The sequence below is a fragment of the Zosterops lateralis genome (genome assembly GCF_965231275.1).
Source record: "Zosterops lateralis genome assembly, chromosome: 14".
Classification (NCBI taxonomy): domain Eukaryota; kingdom Metazoa; phylum Chordata; class Aves; order Passeriformes; family Zosteropidae; genus Zosterops; species Zosterops lateralis.
In genome coordinates, this window is record NC_139774.1 from 3,617,507 (window position 1) to 3,636,445 (window position 18,939).

The 18,939-nt window shown below is 39.9% G+C and overlaps 1 protein-coding gene across 1 annotated transcript in view; it reads right to left on the reverse strand.

Moving 5' to 3' along the window:
- The window catches only part of DOCK2 (dedicator of cytokinesis 2), a 146,778-nt gene that overhangs the window by 42,864 nt on the left and 84,975 nt on the right, over window positions 1–18,939 (reverse strand). The window contains exons 24-26 of the mRNA XM_083871665.1: window positions 17,499–17,597; window positions 16,324–16,418; window positions 2,849–2,927 (exon numbers count right to left, since the gene is read on the reverse strand). Of these exons, the coding sequence (XP_083727791.1) occupies window positions 2,849–2,927; window positions 16,324–16,418; window positions 17,499–17,597 (273 nt within the window). The remainder of the gene's footprint in view (window positions 1–2,848; window positions 2,928–16,323; window positions 16,419–17,498; window positions 17,598–18,939) is intronic.

Genomic DNA, 18,939 nt, shown 5'->3' on the forward strand with positions numbered 1-18,939 from the left:
TCTGGGATCAGGGCAGGGCTCCCTACCAGAATGGGAGGGTGAATGTGAGTGATGGCACTGCTGAGGCAGGAAACTGAACAGCCCTTCACTGCTGTGCTGGGCAGGGCTTTGGGGTTTTTCTGTCTATCCAACAGTCTCAGCATTGAACCTGTGGCTTTAAGGCAATGCTGAGTTCTAAACTCAATGACTGGACCCACTCCTGATCAGATATAGCAAATCCTTTCCCAGGCCCCAAATGTAGCATCTCTTTCCCTTCTACCTGAATCACATCATAAATGAAAAAAAGCAGTTTGCTTTGCAAACAAGAAAGAGGCCAGTAACGTTTTTTTTCTCCATTTAACAAGCTCAATCAGAGTAGAAAATATTTTCTTCATAGCATTTCTCTAGATTTAAACCACACTTTCTTAGATGTTCAGTTGCTTTACAGTTGACTTGCTTTGTTTGCTTTGGTTGTCTACTATTTATTGCCATGCAACCACTCAGCCAAGTGAAAATCCTCAGATCTGTTTCCCTGTGCTTTAAATAGCTTTTCAAATTTTTCTTTTAATTAAGACTTTGCCTCAACTCTTAATAAGCTGATCTGAAACCACCATCCTGTAGACAGCAAAAAATCATGCACTTGTTTACACAGAACCTAAAGGTGTGGCATTTTTTTATTTTAAATAACACTTTGGCAGATTTGCATCTCTGCTCTCCCCAGCCCATTGAGCTCCTCCTGCAGTGGGCTCAGGGAGCTGCCCCAAACACCCCTGAGGGTGGGATGTGTGGGGCTGCCTTTGCTCCTGGGGTGGAGATGGGATGAGCAGCCCCTGCGATTACCAAGCTGCAGCTCTTAACAAATAGGAAAGTGACACTTTTCCAAATTTTCTCTCAAATCAAAATAGAAAAAGCAAGTTTCTTAGTCTCATTCTCAGTTTTTTATAGGAATGCAAATAAAAATAGAAATACAGCTACACAGTAGCTATATTGTAAAGTGAACTGTTTTATAAAGTACAGGAGTTTCTCATTTACTTTGAGTCAACCACTGCTCAGGTTTGCTTACAGCCAAGATATATTAATACAAAAATATACTGTGGGAAATCAAATTTAAATTTATAATTAAGGATATTAGATTATATGCTTTGCACTATTCAGACCTTTATCAGTCCAGCAGCAATTTTTTAAATAGATATATTTAGGGAACTCTTAGAAGATCTGCAGAGCTTTTATTCATGAACAAAAAGTAAGGTTAACACCTGATTTGTACTTTAAAGTCTCTCATGAAGACTATAAGGGTATTACAATTCTTTACAGGGCACTACTTATTTACTATAATATTGTTTACCTTAGAGCCTCCAGACATTTGACAAGTCATGAATAAAAGAGCATTAATGCCTCCCCTTGAACTACAAGGTGCAGTGTTGAACTACAACATCCCTGCCTGTTTGATAATGCTTTGGAAGGCACAGGATTGCCACAGGAAAGAGCTGAAATAAAGGCTTCAGATCAAACTGCTGCTTTCACCTTTGAGAAAGGCAGTGAACACCTTAATAAAACTTTGATTGATCCAGTCTTTATAGTCTTAGTGGCTTTGGTATCCTGCACATGGTCATGTCTTTCAGGCCTTAAAAAATTCTGCTTTTAAAAATTACTGACACATTGTGCAGTGAAAAGTGATCAAGTGCTACAGAAACAACAGATTATAAACTGCTTGTTAATAAACTGATAGAGCCTGAGACAGACTATATCATAAATATGCCAGGGGCTTGAGAGTTTCCAACAGGGATATTTCCTAAAAAAACCATATTTTAAGTTTGTTGGAAGAAGTGTCTTTCATTGTGATTCAAAACTCTTAATTAGCATTATCCATATATACATTTGTACAATCACACCTTTTGAACATAAAACATTTTAAATTAAATAAAGCAGGAAAAATCTCTACATTTCCTACTTGGGGCCACTGTAACTGAGTGTGAATCTTTTACTTTTCTTTTCACTGCTGTCTTTCAAACTCTTCCTGTGTAACCACTGACGTGGCTCCTCTGCAGCTCTTTGGAACCAAAGGAGTTTGTGTTCAGGACCAAGAGACCAATTCCCAAATAGCTTTTAGCACAAGTGGAATAATTTAAAACAGATTGAAAGCTGTGAGATGAACAATAAAATACAAAGCCCTGAACTTTATGTAAAGGGTGAAACAGAATAACTTCACACACCATGATCAGGCAGTGCTTAGTGACAAACCCTGAATCTAAAAGCATAATTACATTTTAGTACCAACTTAATGAATGTGAAAACTACAGATATTTTAATTTTTATCTAAAGGAAGCCAAACATGGTAAAAGGCATAATTAAATAATTCAGTTGCACAGAACAATATTGAACAAACAAAAACCCCCCAACTAACCCTAATTTTAAAATATTACAGAAAGAACTAATTAAAAAATAGATGAAGAGAGAGATAGACTTGTCAGGGAAGACTACAAGTCAAAAATAAATTCTAAGTGCTAAATACCCCGGGAATCAGCAAAGTTAAGCTCTTTCTGTCCTACATCCATAGCAGTGACATTGTAAAGGCTCTGTGTGTTACATCTGAGATAGACGTTCTGAATTCACTTGGCTGGCTAATTAAAAAAAAAAAAAAAAAAAAGAGTTTTCTGCTTGCCAGTCCTGAGCAGAGTTACAGCAGAAAACACCTTGGCTGGGTGTTTTATCATAAATAATCAAAGGCCAGTTCTGATGTCACATGGATGGTGCAATCCTGCCACTCAAACCCACAGCCCCTCTGGTGCTGTAAATATCAGTCTGATACTGGGGCTCGGGCACACCTGCACATGCTGCCTTGGCTCAGCTAAAAACCCTAAATACTTACTTGGACTTCAAAATTCATGTTCTCCAAAAATTTCTGGTTCATTGTCTCTGCAAATTTGTTGATGGCTCTCAAGAAGACCCTAGAAAACAAAAAGCAGTGATACAGATAAATACAGATAACTTAATGTAACCCCTGGCAATCAGTCCCCACTGGTGGGAGCACATTTGGCACTGAACACACTGGGAGCATCACACATGAGCACAGCAGGTGACAATCTGTACAGTGCCACTGGATTTACAGTGTCACCCCTAAAAATAATTACACAGTTGTCAAAAAGTTTCTCCACCTCTGCTGGAAAAGTCAGACAATAGAATTTTGTTTCCCCTGCTGCACACTCTGCTGCATTCCTGAGAAAACAGAGCAATTCTTCCAAATCCAATGTCACCTTCTGCCAAACCCAGATCATTCACAGGGGCGGCATCACCTCCTCTTGGGGTCTGACAGCTCCTGTGCTCACATCATTACTGAGGAGCTGCCACTTCAAGGATATTAAGTTCAGCTTTTCATCTTTCTTACAGGTGGGGAGGGCAGGACAACACCTCTGCCCACCTTCCTCCTCAGGTGGGTTATAAAAACATTCCAAACAGTGAAAATACACATTCAAAATACTCTATAGTCACTTCTTCCAAGAGTAAGAGCATGAATATTACCCCTCCAGCCTGGAATGCAGCACCTCTTTAAGCTCTTGATTAATGCAGCATGATTAAGTCATGTTTCTAAAGTTAATTTCTTTGTCTGACTTCCCAGCACGGATCATTCGTAAAACAAAAATCAATTGTATATTTAAATATTTATAAAGTTTATTTTAATAATTCAGTTGTTTTCAAAATTGGAAATTGACTGAAAGTGATCATTTGCCTCTGCTTCATAGGTAATTTTTAAAAAGTTATTAAGTGGAAATATTTCTATGGAAAACACTATAGGGACGAACAGAAAGGTGAACACAAGGGAAAACCAACCCTAATTGTTCAAATATAATGACTGGCTGTCAACTGGGTATTCCCAGTCAGGAAAAAATCTATTACTACAACATCCAGGTCCAGAAATCCCCACCATCTCAGTGATTAGCAACATCAGAGAAAGCAATAGTGCAATAATTAGGATGATCAGCAAAAGATTAAGAAAGCACAGGATATCCATATCAAAGGAATGCTGTGTTCTTGTGCTGGATTCTCTGTGGTGTTTTGGTGTTCCACCTCAAAAGGATAAACAAATAGGAAAATAAAGAAGAGAGAAGAAAGCATGAAAATAATTGTGACACAGAAATGATCCTCAGTCAGGAACACAATGACAGAGGAGGGAGGTGACAGGATCTATAAAATTGAAAGTCCTGTGGAGATGAGAGATTGAGTGCTCTCAGGGGAGCATCAGAGAGTGCTGAACACAACCAGGATGTGCAGCCAAAATGACAATCCCAGATTCTTTCTGTGTTAGTCTTGCTCAGCTCTGCAGCTCATTGCTACAGGATGCTGTGAATACCTGGATTTTGTACTGGCTCAGGAGTGATCAGACACATCAAAGACTGACCCTAAGGGAGGATAATTAAGTGCCATTGGTCACTGGAGGCTGTAGAACACAGCAAACAATCTCTGCTGTTACACTGGTCCCCTGGCAGCCCTCTGTGAGCCACTGGAGGAACACAACAGTCAGGGAAAGGAGTTTTAGTCTCATCACAAAAAGGAAGATGAATCAGAAGGGCTAAGTTCAGTTTCTTAATGAGGGAGGTAAACAAAAGTTCAGCTTTTTGGCAAGGTTACAGAATGGAATCCCACTGAACCACTGAGCAATCACCCAAAAGAGCTCCCTGCTCTATTACAGCAATGACTGGAGTGAGATCCCTTCTTGTGGGTGAGGCTCACCAGGAGAAAAATGTTCTTTGCAAAAACCTAAAGAAGAATTTCTTTCAATCCGTGTAACATTCCCCTGTGTTGCTGATGGGAACAAGGAAATTCAGTGATTATGCACAGTGTCACATCTTGCCAAGTCCTTTTTGTTAAGGGGACCAGAGGGACGCTGCAGGAGCTGTGGCAGGGGGAGGTAACAGATTTCTGATGGTGCTGTGTCACTCACAGCATCACCCCACACACTCAGCTCAGCTTCCTCCCCGTGGTCCAGGGCATCCTCTGATCTCATCTCCAGCACTGGCTCAGCTGATTTGTGTCAAGCCATGTGGCATCAAATCTCCTCCAGTTCAAGAAATCTAATTTTGCTCAGTGCTGCCCTTGCAGGCTCTCCCTGCTCTGCTGAACACCTTGTGCTCACTCACAGGGCTGCCCTGTGCCCCCACTGCCATTTCCTGGGCTTTGCCTCCTTTATGTGATCAACTCCTGAATATGATTCCTGCTGGAAGCTGTCCCACACTGCCCACCAGCAAATAACCACATCCTTCCCCAACACTCCACTCACATGGGGACATTTATCTCCTCCAAGTGCCTGATACTTGACACAAACAGCTTCAGTTGCTGCAAAGAAAGGGGATTCTAAAAGAGTGATTTATTTCAGGCAGCACAAAACCCCACACTGCTCTGCAGAATCAAGACAGGTTATTCTTTGCCATCATCATTATTCTTCTGAACAGGAATTTTAGGTCAAGGGCCCTTTCAATGTTCAGTTTTCTGTAGCTCTGTATTGCTCTAGACCCCTGGATTTACAAAGTTTATTTCTTGCCAACTCACATAAACAAGTTCTTGAGCTCCAGCTGCTCAGGGAGAGCACTTCCCTTCACTCAGAGTTTTTGGCTGGAGCAGGAGGGGATGTCTTCCACTTCTGAGGCTTTTTCAATCCTCAGATTCTGTGTATTTCCACACTGCTCCATGACCATGATGAAACACATCACCTAAATATCCAGTTCAGGCAGACTCTGGTAAGATCTGGTGCTAATAACTTCTCTTGAAATAAAAAAATCCCACACTTTTCAGTACGTTACTCTTCAAACAGAAATATCATGCAAGACAGAATAGAAATAATCATAGCTTAAACACACATGAAATTTATTAGTGGAAATCTATTTCCTAATACGGATATATTACTGGGTATTTTGTGAAGAGCTTGTGGTTTACTTTTAGCCATATAGAAAACCTCAAGGGCACCTAAGAAATACTAAGGTATTTAATGCCCAGTAGAAATCACAGAGAATATTAAAAATGTTTACAGGTTTCTATACAATATAATTATATGTAAGCTGTCTTCTGTAAATATCCCTTTCACTCACACAAATATTTTTATCTGACAGGCTGGAATGACACATTTTCAGGGAGCATGCAATATTTCCAGGCTGTCAAGTTCCAAATATTTTCATGCATTTGTATTTTGCCTAAAGGGTGTATCTATTCCTGTCATTCGGAGTCACTTAGGCAATGGTTTGGATGCTATTCCTGGCTCCTGCCAATGCCTCAATGATTTCACTGTCCTGCCTCAGTGTCCACTTCTATCAAAAAGAAGCATTAATTAAGTAGCCACGAGCATGAAAATAAACAGGTACTTGTAAAAGAGTGTAAGATTCTAATGGAAAAAAAAAGGAGAAAATATAATTTTAAACACTAATCTTTAAAGATGTAAATTAAATTGTCACATTTTCAATTAATTTTAATGAAACAATAACTTTTCTACAGTCACTTACTACAGAATTAATTTCTCATCAGTTTAAATAACTGTGCTCTAAAATTGCTGAAATTCCTTTACCCACAATAACGTCAAAGATACTTCCTGAGTTTATGAGGATTGATGCTCTTAATGTACAGCACATATAAAACTCTTGGGCATGAAGATTTATGGAAGATCTTCAAAGTCCAGTCTCTGGGCTAAATCTGGGTATTATAACTCAGGGTTTTGGCTTAGGACAGCAACAAAATTGCCATGGTTCAACTGCTCCTGTTTCCTCTCTCTCTCTCTGAATTTCCTGCTGCTTCTGCTTTACTTTATTGTATTGTCAGAGACAATTGTTAAAAATTTTGGCTGGAAAGAAGAGCCCAAAGAATAGAAACCTGTGCAACAGTTTCCCACACTTAGCTGTCTGCTCTAAACAGGGGAGAACAGTACCTCAAGTAACAGAGAAATAATTTAAGACACAAAAACCTGAAAATTCATGTCACCCTAAGTTGAAAATTTGATTTCAAGCTGATTCTCCTCAAAATAAAACAGAGGGATTGAGATGGAGCAAGGAAAGAAATCTGTATTCATAAACATCTTAATCAAAACAGGATTTCAAGGCTATTCCTCAGAAGATGATGATTTTGTCTAACAGGAAAATAGGTCTGCATGCTGTCCTTGCTTTTGAAGTGTAAATAGGTAATAAACCTAAAATTCCAAGTTGCAACTCCAAGTTATTTTTAGTAGCTAGTTAGAATTCTTTCATCAGCTTCTTCAACATAAAACAAAGAGAGGATTTAATAAAATAAATAAACACCCCCCAAAACCCCCAGGCAATCAAAACCTTAAATTCACATTGTTCTTAGGTGGCTTTACAAATGCTGGCCTTTTTCTGCACCTTGTTTCAAACAAAGAACACTTCTGGGTCCACAACATGATTTTGGGAAAGGTGCATAAATCAGATCCAGCATTAGAAACATTTCCAAAATAATGAACAGACTTTCCTCAGACTCTTCAGCTGAATTCTTTTGAAGCAGTGCCCAACTGCAGTGAGATGCTCTTCAATGCCTTTTCAGGTTCACCTGACTCTAAAATCTGTGAGTTCACTGCTTCAACTCTGGGATGAGTAACCCAGAAACTGAGGTGAAGGCTGAATGAATTCACTCAGGTATTTATGAGCATCAATCCAGCTCCTGCTTGCTGTGGCTCCTCACCCCATGACTGCACTGATGTAATGACAGCTGGAAAAAATGAATCAACTACAAACTTCTACTGGATAATCAGACACAGAAAAATAAAGTTTAAAAGAGTTTTCCTGTGTTGGGAAAACTTATTCAAAGAAACCATTAAAATGATTGCACATATGGAGTTTTTAAAGTCACATCTAAAAGCCAGTGAAGGCACAGATAGTTTTTACAATTCAGAACTTCTTCCTACAAACCAAAGTGCTTCTCCTTCAGAGAGTTTAGTCCAAAATTCAAGCCAGAAGGAGTTACACTAACTTCAGTGTTTTTGTAATCCCCAAAACTGATCAATCAGCACTTTCATTAGTGAATCCTCTACTCAAACAGATGCAGAATATGAGGAAAGTTCTTGCAAACCCTGGAGGATGTACTGACTATTATTTTTAAAGATCTTTTCTGAGTTTGGATAGTTTGGATAATTGGCCATTACACCAATTCTCTGAGATCTGGAGCAGGGAATAGCAGAGCCAAAATAATACTTGTACATAATTTATATCAACTTCTTGGTACCATCTTCATAAAACATTGTGCAGAAGACACCTGATGGGTATTGTAACATAAGGGAAAAGCAGCTGAAGTCAAATGATTCTCCTGTGGGCTTCTGTCACCTTTTCTCTTCCTTGCTGTGTGCAGAACATGCAGAAGAAGGCACATTCCAGAATGAGAAGATTCCAAGAGTGGGTCAGACCCAAACCCCAATGCTGGTCATTGTCAGGGACTGGAACAGTGAATGACAACTATAAATTAATGCTAGAAGGTACAAAATGCACAGAAGAGAGGGCAGAGAAGCAATCAGTGTGACAGGAGAGACTAAAACACACAGCTACTCCAGATGAAATAACAAAAATCTTCACTGAGCAACAGCAGAAATTATCTCCTAATAACATGGCAATCACTGATTTAGAAATGAAGGGTAATGCAAGATGGAAACAATATTTAAAAACCTTGTGGCTACATGAAATCTAGTTATGAAGAGCACAATAATGGCAACACTTGGGAAGAAATCCACTTCCATGGTAACTGGAGAAATATGGCCAGTGGCACAAAGAAAGGAGAATAATTTCATCATATTTCTCCTTTGTGTCAACTCAGCTTTGCTACAGACTGAGGAATAATTTCTTGAACCATTCATATTGAATTCTAATGATAAAGCAACGGCCATATTCCTAAATTCTTTTCCAGTCTACATCCAAAGTGTAGCAAAATTGCGTGGTCAGGAAGCAACTGCTTCAAAATGGCTGTTCCCCAGCTGCTCCTGTCTCAGTTACAGCACTGGGGCTTGTCTCAAATACACATCGTGTCTTTCCTTCCCAGCACTATTGGAAAACTTGCATTAAACAGCAAGGCCAAGCATCCAGAACACTGCATGATAAAATGTGTCAGAGTTACTCTGACAGCAACACACTGAACTCCCAGAGAAAATCAGGAATGTTCAGTGGCTTTGTGCCAGGTAAGCCAAGTTTCCTTGTGAGACCCTTGACTTGGCCAACAGGCTCTTTGTGTGTGGCTCTTCCTTCAGCATCTACCCAAAACATGATTTAAACACAGTGTATCTCCCATTTAGGAACCAAAATACATTTTCAAGTCTGCATATTAGGTGCACATTTTATGCCAAGCTCCTGGAAGTGGGATGTTTGGAATGCTTTAAGGAACTTGATAACTTGAAAATGAAGCATACAAAGAGCTGCCAGAATGGGCTCTAAGGAAACCAGCTTGAGAGGTTTCAGTACTTCATTACTTTCAGTAATTTTGCTTATATTGTGACTTTCTTCTCACTTCTGCTTCCTTGGCTTTTCTGTGTGTTCCAGATGATTTTTTTGCATAGTAGAAATATTCTGAATTAATGAAAAAATTAACAATCACTTGCTGTCTTTAGTGCTGATCAAGAATGGGAATCAGACACAAAGCTGAAACCCTGTTCTTAAAGATAAATGTAATGTCTTAACAGGGTTGTGTCAGGATGTCACACACTAATAAACTCCCACAGCCTTCACTTTTGAAGGAAGTTTGAATTGATATAGTGAAATTACTTCTCCATTCTTCCACTGATTTTCGTTGCATTGAACCAGCAGACCATGAATTTTAAAAGAGATGATTATGCAGCAAATACATAATACACCAGCAGGGATATTTTGTGATGCTTCTGGTAAAAAAAAAAAAGAAAATTAACTGTTCAAAATAATGTTAAATACGAGGAAATTGCATATATTTTATTTCTTCAGAATCTCTAATTAGATGAAGTTGGGTCAAAGTTACTCAGAATGGAGAACACGGAAGGATTGCTCAACTGCACTTAAAACTAATGAAAACTATGAGTATTGAATTTTTAATCTTTTCTGTAGAGACATTGAACAGTTTGTGTGGGGAATCTTTTCAATGTTTTTACTCATTTGCAATTTTTCTACAGAGGGGAAAACTCCTCGTTGTCTTAATCCCCAGATGTTTTATGAAAATTAAAATACTTGAAAACATTTTATAACAGGCCACACAGCAAAGAACCTTAGGGGTTTCTATCTGCAAGTCAAAGTTGCATCTAGGAAAGAAACAGTTTATCTCACTGACTTCCTGAGAACATCAAATTACCAAGATTAATTTTTTTTTTGTGTTGAGTTGTTCTCTCCACTGAGAACTTTCCTCTCAGTCTGGGAGTGTGAGCATCCCAGCAGCTGAGAGCAGGAAAGATGAGACACTCTGCAGTGGGAGTGGGAATCCCACATCTCCCTGCACGTTTTTTCTCTGCATTTCAGGTTAAAGATTAAAGAAATGACAGCAGTTAAAACCCAGCAGGCATCCCCTCTGCCCCATGCCCACAGTGGGCAGCTGCCTCCCTCTCTGGGCAGATCATCTGCTGCAGCCAGCACTCAAGGGAGAGTTTGGATTCCTGGTGAAGGAGATAATCCCACGGCACAGACAACAAGCATCAACAGGCAGAGCTGGTGCAGAATAAGCATCCTTGTGCTGGGAGGATGCAGGCGATGGCAAGGCAGGGTGACACTGGCACCTGGAGATGGAAGTGACTCTTTGTGCCAGGCTGGGAGCTGCCAGTACAGGAGAAGGGCAGGACTTTGACACTGGAGAAGTGAAATTCTCCACAGGAGCAAAGCACAGGTTAACACATGACCAGAGTCTTATAAATCTCCTGCTAATGTATCAATCTCTGCGGGTCCAGCCTTTGCAGAGAAGTGGCTAAAATTATTTAGTGAGATGGCTCTCCAGAGGTGTTTTGTAAACCGAAAGGTTTAATAAAGAAAAAAATAACAAAATAATAAACATTACAGAAAACAAATTACAGAAAGCTGAGCACAGGGGTCTGAGAAATCTCAGACACCCTGCTAGAAACACTCCAAAAAGCCCTTTATTTCCTTAGTGCTCCTTCCAAAATACTGAATGTTCTAGGAGGGATAATTTGGCTTGCAGGCAATAAGATCACCAAGAGGCTTTGAGTTACACTCTCAGAGCCCAATCCATGCCTTTGTGCTGGTGCTGAGCCAATTACATAAGAGAAAAATACACAATTTTCCAGTTAAACTTCCTAAAATGTCTAGAGGTAAATTGAAATTCTTTCCCTATTTGGAAGCACCTGCTGGGCATGGGAAATGCATTCCTACAGCAGCCCACAGGGAAATCACTGCCTCTGCTCTCACCTGCCTCACCCACTGCCCCAGGAGTATTCAATGGCATCTCCCTGATTACAAACACTGACTTCTGTAGAGACTGAGAAAGACAATGAAGAAAACAGTAAAATCTGGATTTAATGGACAGGAGACACAAATTTGAAAACACATTATGTACTAAATACCCCAGCATGGGAAACAATAAAGAAATAAATTTCCCTCTGAAAGGAACTTTATATTAACAGGGAAACTGCATTTCAACAAGGACATTTTTAGTGTCATAACAAAGCCAAACTGTCCAAGGACACATCCTATCATTGTACACCATTAAATCAATGACTAAACAGTAACATTTGTTTGCATTTGTTATAATACCTTATTTACCCTTTTCTGCAACTGTGCATAAAAGAATATTTTTGTTAGACATTCATACTTGTTGCTAAAAAATGTTTTTCATACATTAAAATTACAAAGTTCTGCAATGTGTCATAAGTCTGTGTATAAATATATTCTGCTCCCCTGAAAATTCAAGCCCTTATAAAAACAACAGCATTTCTATAAGAAGATGTTTAAATCAGTCAAAAGTTGTAGGGGAAAACAAGATCAAAGAAAAGAGTTACTTGCATGCAGCAGATCAGCCTTCTAAGTTCTGCCTTATTTGCACAAAATAAACCATAACACCATCATCCAACCTTAGTTACATAAATGAATCAGCTTTCAGGGTAAAACTAACCTAAACTATCCATTTGGGGGTTGGGATGGGGGTTGTGTTTGTTTGTTAGTTAAATATGATAACTTTTATTTCCATCAATAAATGAATGGAAGATTGAGAAGCAGCTCAAATATTTTAATTAATTTGAGGTTTTTCTCCCTTTCAGCTTGAGTTCATTGACTCACAGAATGGTTTGGGTTGGAAAGGACCTTAAAGTTCATTTAATTCCACCCCCTGCCATGGGCAGGGACACCTTCCTTTGGGATAGGTTGCTCCAAGCCCTGTCCAACCTGGCCTTGAACACTTATTCCAAGGTTGTGTTCAGGACCATGCATTCACATGTGGAAAACAAGTTTTTCAGGTGCCACAGAGCCATTCTCTGGTGATCTATAAAAATAAAAACACACAGCCCCCCCCCCCCCAAAAAAAAAAACAACAACCCAGGCCTGGAATCCCTGCTGTCCTCTCTTGACCAGAAGTCCCAGCAGTCCATTGCTGGGCACCAAAGAGGAATTTCCTCTGCCTGGCCAGGGCCAGGAGAAGTGAGAGAACCCCCAGCTGAGAGGTGCTGAGGTGCCTGTGGCTGCAGGTGACACTGATTTGAAGGCACACTGAGCTTTGGCTGCATTAATAACAGTGCTCCAAGTGTGAGCTCCATGAGAGCCACCTCTGGAGGGTGTTACAAAGCAGTTCATCTGCAAGAAAGCAGCTATTTTTAGTATGTATAATGAAAGAAAATTGACAACAATTCCAGCTCTTTTGCCAAACACCTGCAGTGCTAAACCTTTCAAGTTAGACTTGAAAAGCACTGGGGAAGACTTGACTCTGACAGATGTCTGAAAACACTCAGATACATAGGTAATGAAAACATATTTTAGAAAAAACTCAACTACTGGTGTTAGAAAATCCCCTACAGTGTTACCTTGCAGAAGTTTTTTTGGTGAGTAGGATCTGACCTCGGAATGTGCTGGTGAAACCCTGTTTCCATTTCTTTTTAAATACCTTGAAATAGTGTGGACAAAAAAAGGTTCCAAACCCAACCCAAATGGCCATGCCAACAATCCAAGTTCTCACTAAGCCACTCTGGACACCAACCAAACTGATCCTAGGTACTAATTATGATCAGATCAAATACTTTCAGCCTCCCTGTGAGGAATTACCATTAAAGCCAAGAGGACAAGGGAAGGGATGTGAACACTTTCCCTGCAGTTGCTAACCCTCCTAACTGTTCCTTTTACTCAGTGAATCTCACTCCCCATGCACTTCATGTTGACAATAAAGTACATGAATTTCCTGGTAGAAATTATATCTCTCTCTAAATTAAAATTATGAACAGCTGAAAGATAAACAGACTATATGGTATTACCTAAACCAGCTGAGCATTTCCCCACAAATGCCATGTACTTAGGAATTACTGCTTTTAATAAGTTAATAGCCAATATCTAAGTGTCATGAGTGGAATAAAGTGCACCATACAAGCAGTAGTAACTAATAAGAACACAGTAAGCAACTTTAATTAGAACAAAAGTTAATTAAATCCACCATGGAGGATCATAAAAGCAACTCAGATATTATATCCTCATGACCTCAATGATGATGTTACTGTTTCCCAAAGTGTTCTGCCCTACCTAGCATGCCATAAAAAGTGTTCTTTCCATCTTGCTGCTAATGGAAGGAGGAGAAAAACAGGAAAAAGAAAAGGTATTTCAGTATTTCATGATTTCATTCCCCCTTTTCATTCTCTGCTGCTCATTGACTACTGCCTGTCACACAAAGCCTCTTCTTTCCTCAAAAGTGATTTGGGATGAGCATGGCTGGGAAGCAAAGAGTATAGTGTTTATCACAGTGACTGAAAGTAATTTGAGTTAAATCATTCCATCCTGATACAGGCCAAGCTCGGTAAGTAAGTTTAGTCAGTTAAGATTCTACTCCAATTCTTTCAACTCACCCACCAGAATTTCTCCTGGACTGAAATGTGCCTGTTCTCCCTCTCTTTGGACCCTGTGAGAAGCCATTTTCTCACTGTGTACCCCACCCATGCCAGACATCAAACTTTTAGCTGAAATATCCCTGATATCATTCAGACCCTGCCTGTTTTTACTTTCAGATAACAGGAATTGGGGTGTCCTGCTCAGCAAACAGGAGCAGATCTGCAGTGCTGGTGATGTTCTTCCCTCTCCTCTGCTCCCTGTAAATGTACTGATTTCACATCTCTGTGCTGCAGTCCCTCCTACAGCAAAACTCCTCCAATTCCCACTTTCCTTGAAAGCCACAAAACACACAGGGTCACGCAGGGGAGCCTGTGCTGCACACTGAGGACACAAGTGCCACCAGCTACACCCTGCCACTACCCAGGGGACACCACAGATGTGCCCACAGCCCTCACCAAGCCTTTTGCAAATGCAGAAAGGGGAGACTGGAGGCAAACACCTCCTCCAGGGAGCAAAAAGCCAGCATGAGCCTCCTGTTCACAACAGGCGAATAGAGAATGCAAAACTTGCACAGTGCTGATGCTTCAATTATTTGGTTTGTTGGGGTTTTGTTTTAATTGTCTTTTCTTCTCTTGGTGTTATTATAAGAGACCTAAGCCTGATCCCCTGTGACTTTTTCTCTCCTACTTCTCTGGTTTGTGGTAAATAATGTTAACGAGACAAATCTAGAAAACTAAATTACTCTTCAATTTATTCTGTAGAACATTCATTCCCTCAAAAAAGCACTCCCAAATCTGAACATAGAAAAAAACAAAACCAAATTTCTATAAAGACTGATAAAAATCCTCCCTCTCAGTTGTTGATATAACATAAAATTAAGACATAAAATAAGATCAATAACTCATTTCCTTATGCATTCCAGAGAACAGCAATGTAATCAAGGAGTATAAACAGTGCCAAGTTATTTTAGGGAAGCAATGTGTTTACAGGAGAACTATTAAATAGCTTCTAAACAGTATTTTTTTAATGCTGACTTATTTCTTTGCACAGGATAAAGCTCAGAGCAACAAAACCTGCCTGGAACAACTTGTCCACAAAGTTCACAGTCATTAGGAGGCAAATGAACACACATAGTCCCCCAAAGCAATTTTTACTGTCAGAACCTGACTCAATACAGACACCACCAGGTGAAGCCCGAAGCCCCAAAGACAATCCTTGACCGAGGACAGACACTTCTCATCCTCACAGAATAAAATAATCCTACACTTGTGGATAATCCAGGTGTCAACAGCATTTTCTAGATAAGAGAACCAGTTTTACATATGAAAGGTTTGATATGCTGACACGTGCCAGATGACTGTAGGTAGTTTAGTACTAAATTGTTATTTTTTAGAGTAATCCTTGTGACATCAAAGCTAATTGCAATCACAGCAGCAGCAACATAAGAGTGTGCAAGGAGTTAGATTTCACCTGAGAGGCCAAAGGCTGGCTCAAACAGAAAACCAAGAGGGATAAAACTCCTGTAATGTACAATATATGACCTGAATTGACACATCTGTGCCTGCTCACCTCAGAAAAGGGGTCAGGGATCCCTTGCATGGTCATTAATGTCCATGAGTGACACAGTGAGGTTTGGACACCTGACTAGAACCATCAGTACCCACTAGAACATAATCTTCACTTTTGAATCACAGAATATAAAAAAAGCCCCAACAACCTTTTCACTTCACATCATTCCATTCAAATCCTAGATTGAAATGTATTCAATATCGATATCTGATATCATGAAACTGTACATTTTATTGATAAATCTTTTCCTCAAGACTGAGCACTCTCAGGAGATGATCAACTTTATTGAGTATCCTCAGTCCTCTCTTTTTAAAAGTAGAAGAACTGTGTAACAGTGACATTTCAAATAAACAGCATCTGCGGACTAAATTCATTCCAACCTATGCACTTTTGACACTTAACTCTTAGATCTGTCCCTCCGCAGCTTCTAGGAAACTCAGAGTTACCACCATCCCTACAAAACTAAAATAAATATAGTACAGGTGACTGTCAAGAGAAGTCTTGCTTAAAAAGTGTATTCACTTCATAACAATCCAGCACCTAAACTCAAAGTGTTTCTTTGAAAACAAGAAGCCAGGACAAAATTCAGCAGTAAAGGTAACATCCAAATAAATTTTAAAAAGTAAGTAATTTTCCCTTTCCATTTTAAGTGGACTTAAAGCACAGGCAAGAAGCTCTTTAATGGATTGTTTCAGATGATCTTCCCCAGCCTGGAATGATAAAGTATCCCTGGACTGCACTGAACACTGTTTTGCAGGGTATGAAGCACTCTCCGCAAGCACAGAGCACAGGAGCACAGTCCTGCTCCCCTCCTCACCTGTTCTGCACCATGCTCATGGCCATCCAGTCTGAGGGGTAAACGTTCTTCCCAATGAGATCCTTGAACATGATGAATGTTTCCATCAAGAAGTCCTGGAAGAACAAAATGCCATCAGGCTGGGGCTGGTAACCTCCACTTGGAAAGGTTTCTGTGGGATTAAGGAGCCAAGAGGGGGAGTTCACTTTGCTCTCAGTGAAGTCAAAGAACTGGTGATACCAGTAAATCTGAGACTGGAGCCAAAGTCCTGTAGAACAGCAAAGATTCCAAATGGAAGCTAAATCCATTACATTAGTCATTATACAGGGGTCTTTGGAAAGCAGAAAGCATAAATGAATGGAAAGAAAAAGTTGTAGTACTTTCCTTCTGAGTAAAGTTTGATATTTTTAATTAATTAGTCTCACTATGCATAAGAGTGAGTAGGTTGGAAAAACACAGGATTTTTTCGTTTTTTACTCCATTTAGTCCATATTTAAAATTTCAGTTATGGCACCACTCTGACTTTAAGAAAGGAAGGAAAGTGATAAGTTCTTGACAAGTGCAGATATTGCCTGCAGGGACTAACTGTACATGTAATCCAAACCTGTGCCACTGCCTTGCTTTACCTGACAGCTACACCAGGAATGTCAAAGGACACACATGGGACTATGGAAACCTTCTGGTACCATTAAATTCTGGCAGAAACAATTGCAATAGAAGGATGCACTAAAAGAACAGGGCATTTATTGCATTTAGCTTACTATGTTATTTGGACCAGGAGTAGACTCAATGGAAATGGAAAACTAAATGGAAATGGATCACTGTGTGTGAAGTGTGGAGGGAATGTTCAACTAGTTGAGGATAAGTTTTGCTGTTGTTTTGTTGTGGGTTTATTGTTTTTCTTTTTCCCTTCCTCAAAAGAGTACAGCACAAAGACCCACTTATTCTGGATCATTACATAACCACCTTGGTGCCAGGATCAACAGAGAAATTTGTTTCTGTCCAAATTTCTGATTAGAAAGTTGTCCAGCATCACCATCAGAAGAGGGAGCAGTGCAATTACACAGAGGCAAAAAATGTACAGCAACAGAATTCATTCTAGGAAGAATCAGATAAGGAACTCCAAAAAAATCTAATGATTTTTCACAGGAAATCAAACATTATAACTATCAACTCCACCATCACTTAGTACTCACCACTAGTTCTGAACTTGTCTGGAAGGTTTCAATGTACACTGAATAATGCTGGTCATTCATCTGGTTTAGGATTGCTGTCATGGACGCCACAAAATGACTCTGAAAGCAAACCAGGCAGAATCAACACACGTGGATCACTTAACACATTGGATTGTACTTTTTCTAAAGTTGAAGCATGTGAAATGCTGAAAAATCCCTTTATGTATGTAAAAATAAATAATATTCAAGTTCTTGAGAGCCCAGATGAAAGAAACAAACTAAAAACTCCAAAAGGATTATTCAAAAGCTGCTTTGGCAAGGGATAGGCTCTTGTGAGAAAGCTGCATCATTAATGAGACACCACATGGAAACACACACTGTGACAAGAAAACTTCTAATACAAAGTACAACTCAGTATCACCTTAAGACTCCTAAAAGGCATGTGATGTTCCCTAGGATTCTTCTATTAGGAATTCGTGGGAAGAAAACATGTTAGAATCAAAAAATTCTAATAATTCTGTTATTCACAGGAAGAAAAACTGCAAGAAATGTTATTTTTTACATTCTGCAGGTGTTTAAGCAGCTATTAGAGAACTCTCAAGCTTCTATAGAACATTATGACCCTCATAGCTCAAAACTTCTTTCAAACTTCCTCAAAAGGAAGTAGTCTTTCCCAGTTCCTAAAGTCAAAATGCTGAAAGAGACATGATTGTATCTTGTTGTATCTGAGTTTTCTATTATCTATCTATTGTATCTATGAGTTTTCACTGTAAGTTACTGAAAGCCACAAAGACATTTCTTTTCCCAGCAATAAAAGTGAGTTTAACAATTTGCAGTTTTCCTTTAAAACTGTGAAGATTCCCCTTTATTGATTCCTTTTAATTTGCTGGAGTTTTAACTGCTCAGTTTAAAAATGAGCCTGCTTTGATTTTATTTTAACAACAAAGTTGGTGAGCACACAAAATCATTTCCTGGATTTCCCTGAATCCTTTCTGTGCCCTGGCTCAGGGCGTACCCAGCCTTGCCTGTGCAGGTGCTGCTGGGGATGCTCAGTGTCACTGGGATGTTCCTTGTCACTGGGATGCTCTGTGTCACTGGAGTGTTCAGTGTCACTGGGACTGCTGTGTCACTGGGGTGCTCTGTGTCACTGGGATTGCTCAATGTCAGTGGGATGCTCTGTGTCACTGGGATGCTCTGTGTCACTGGAATTTCTCAGTGTCACTGGGATGCTCTGTGTCACTGGGATTGCTCAGTGTCACTGGGATGCTCGGTGTCACCGGGATGCTCTGTGTCACTGGGATTGCTCAGTGTCACTGGGATGCTCGGTGTCACCGGGATGCTCTGTGTCACTGGGATTGCTCAGTGTCACTGGGATGCTCGGTGTCACAGGGATGCTCTGTGTCACTAGGATTGCTCAGTGTCACAGGGATGCTCGGTGTCACTGGGATTGCTCAGTGTCACT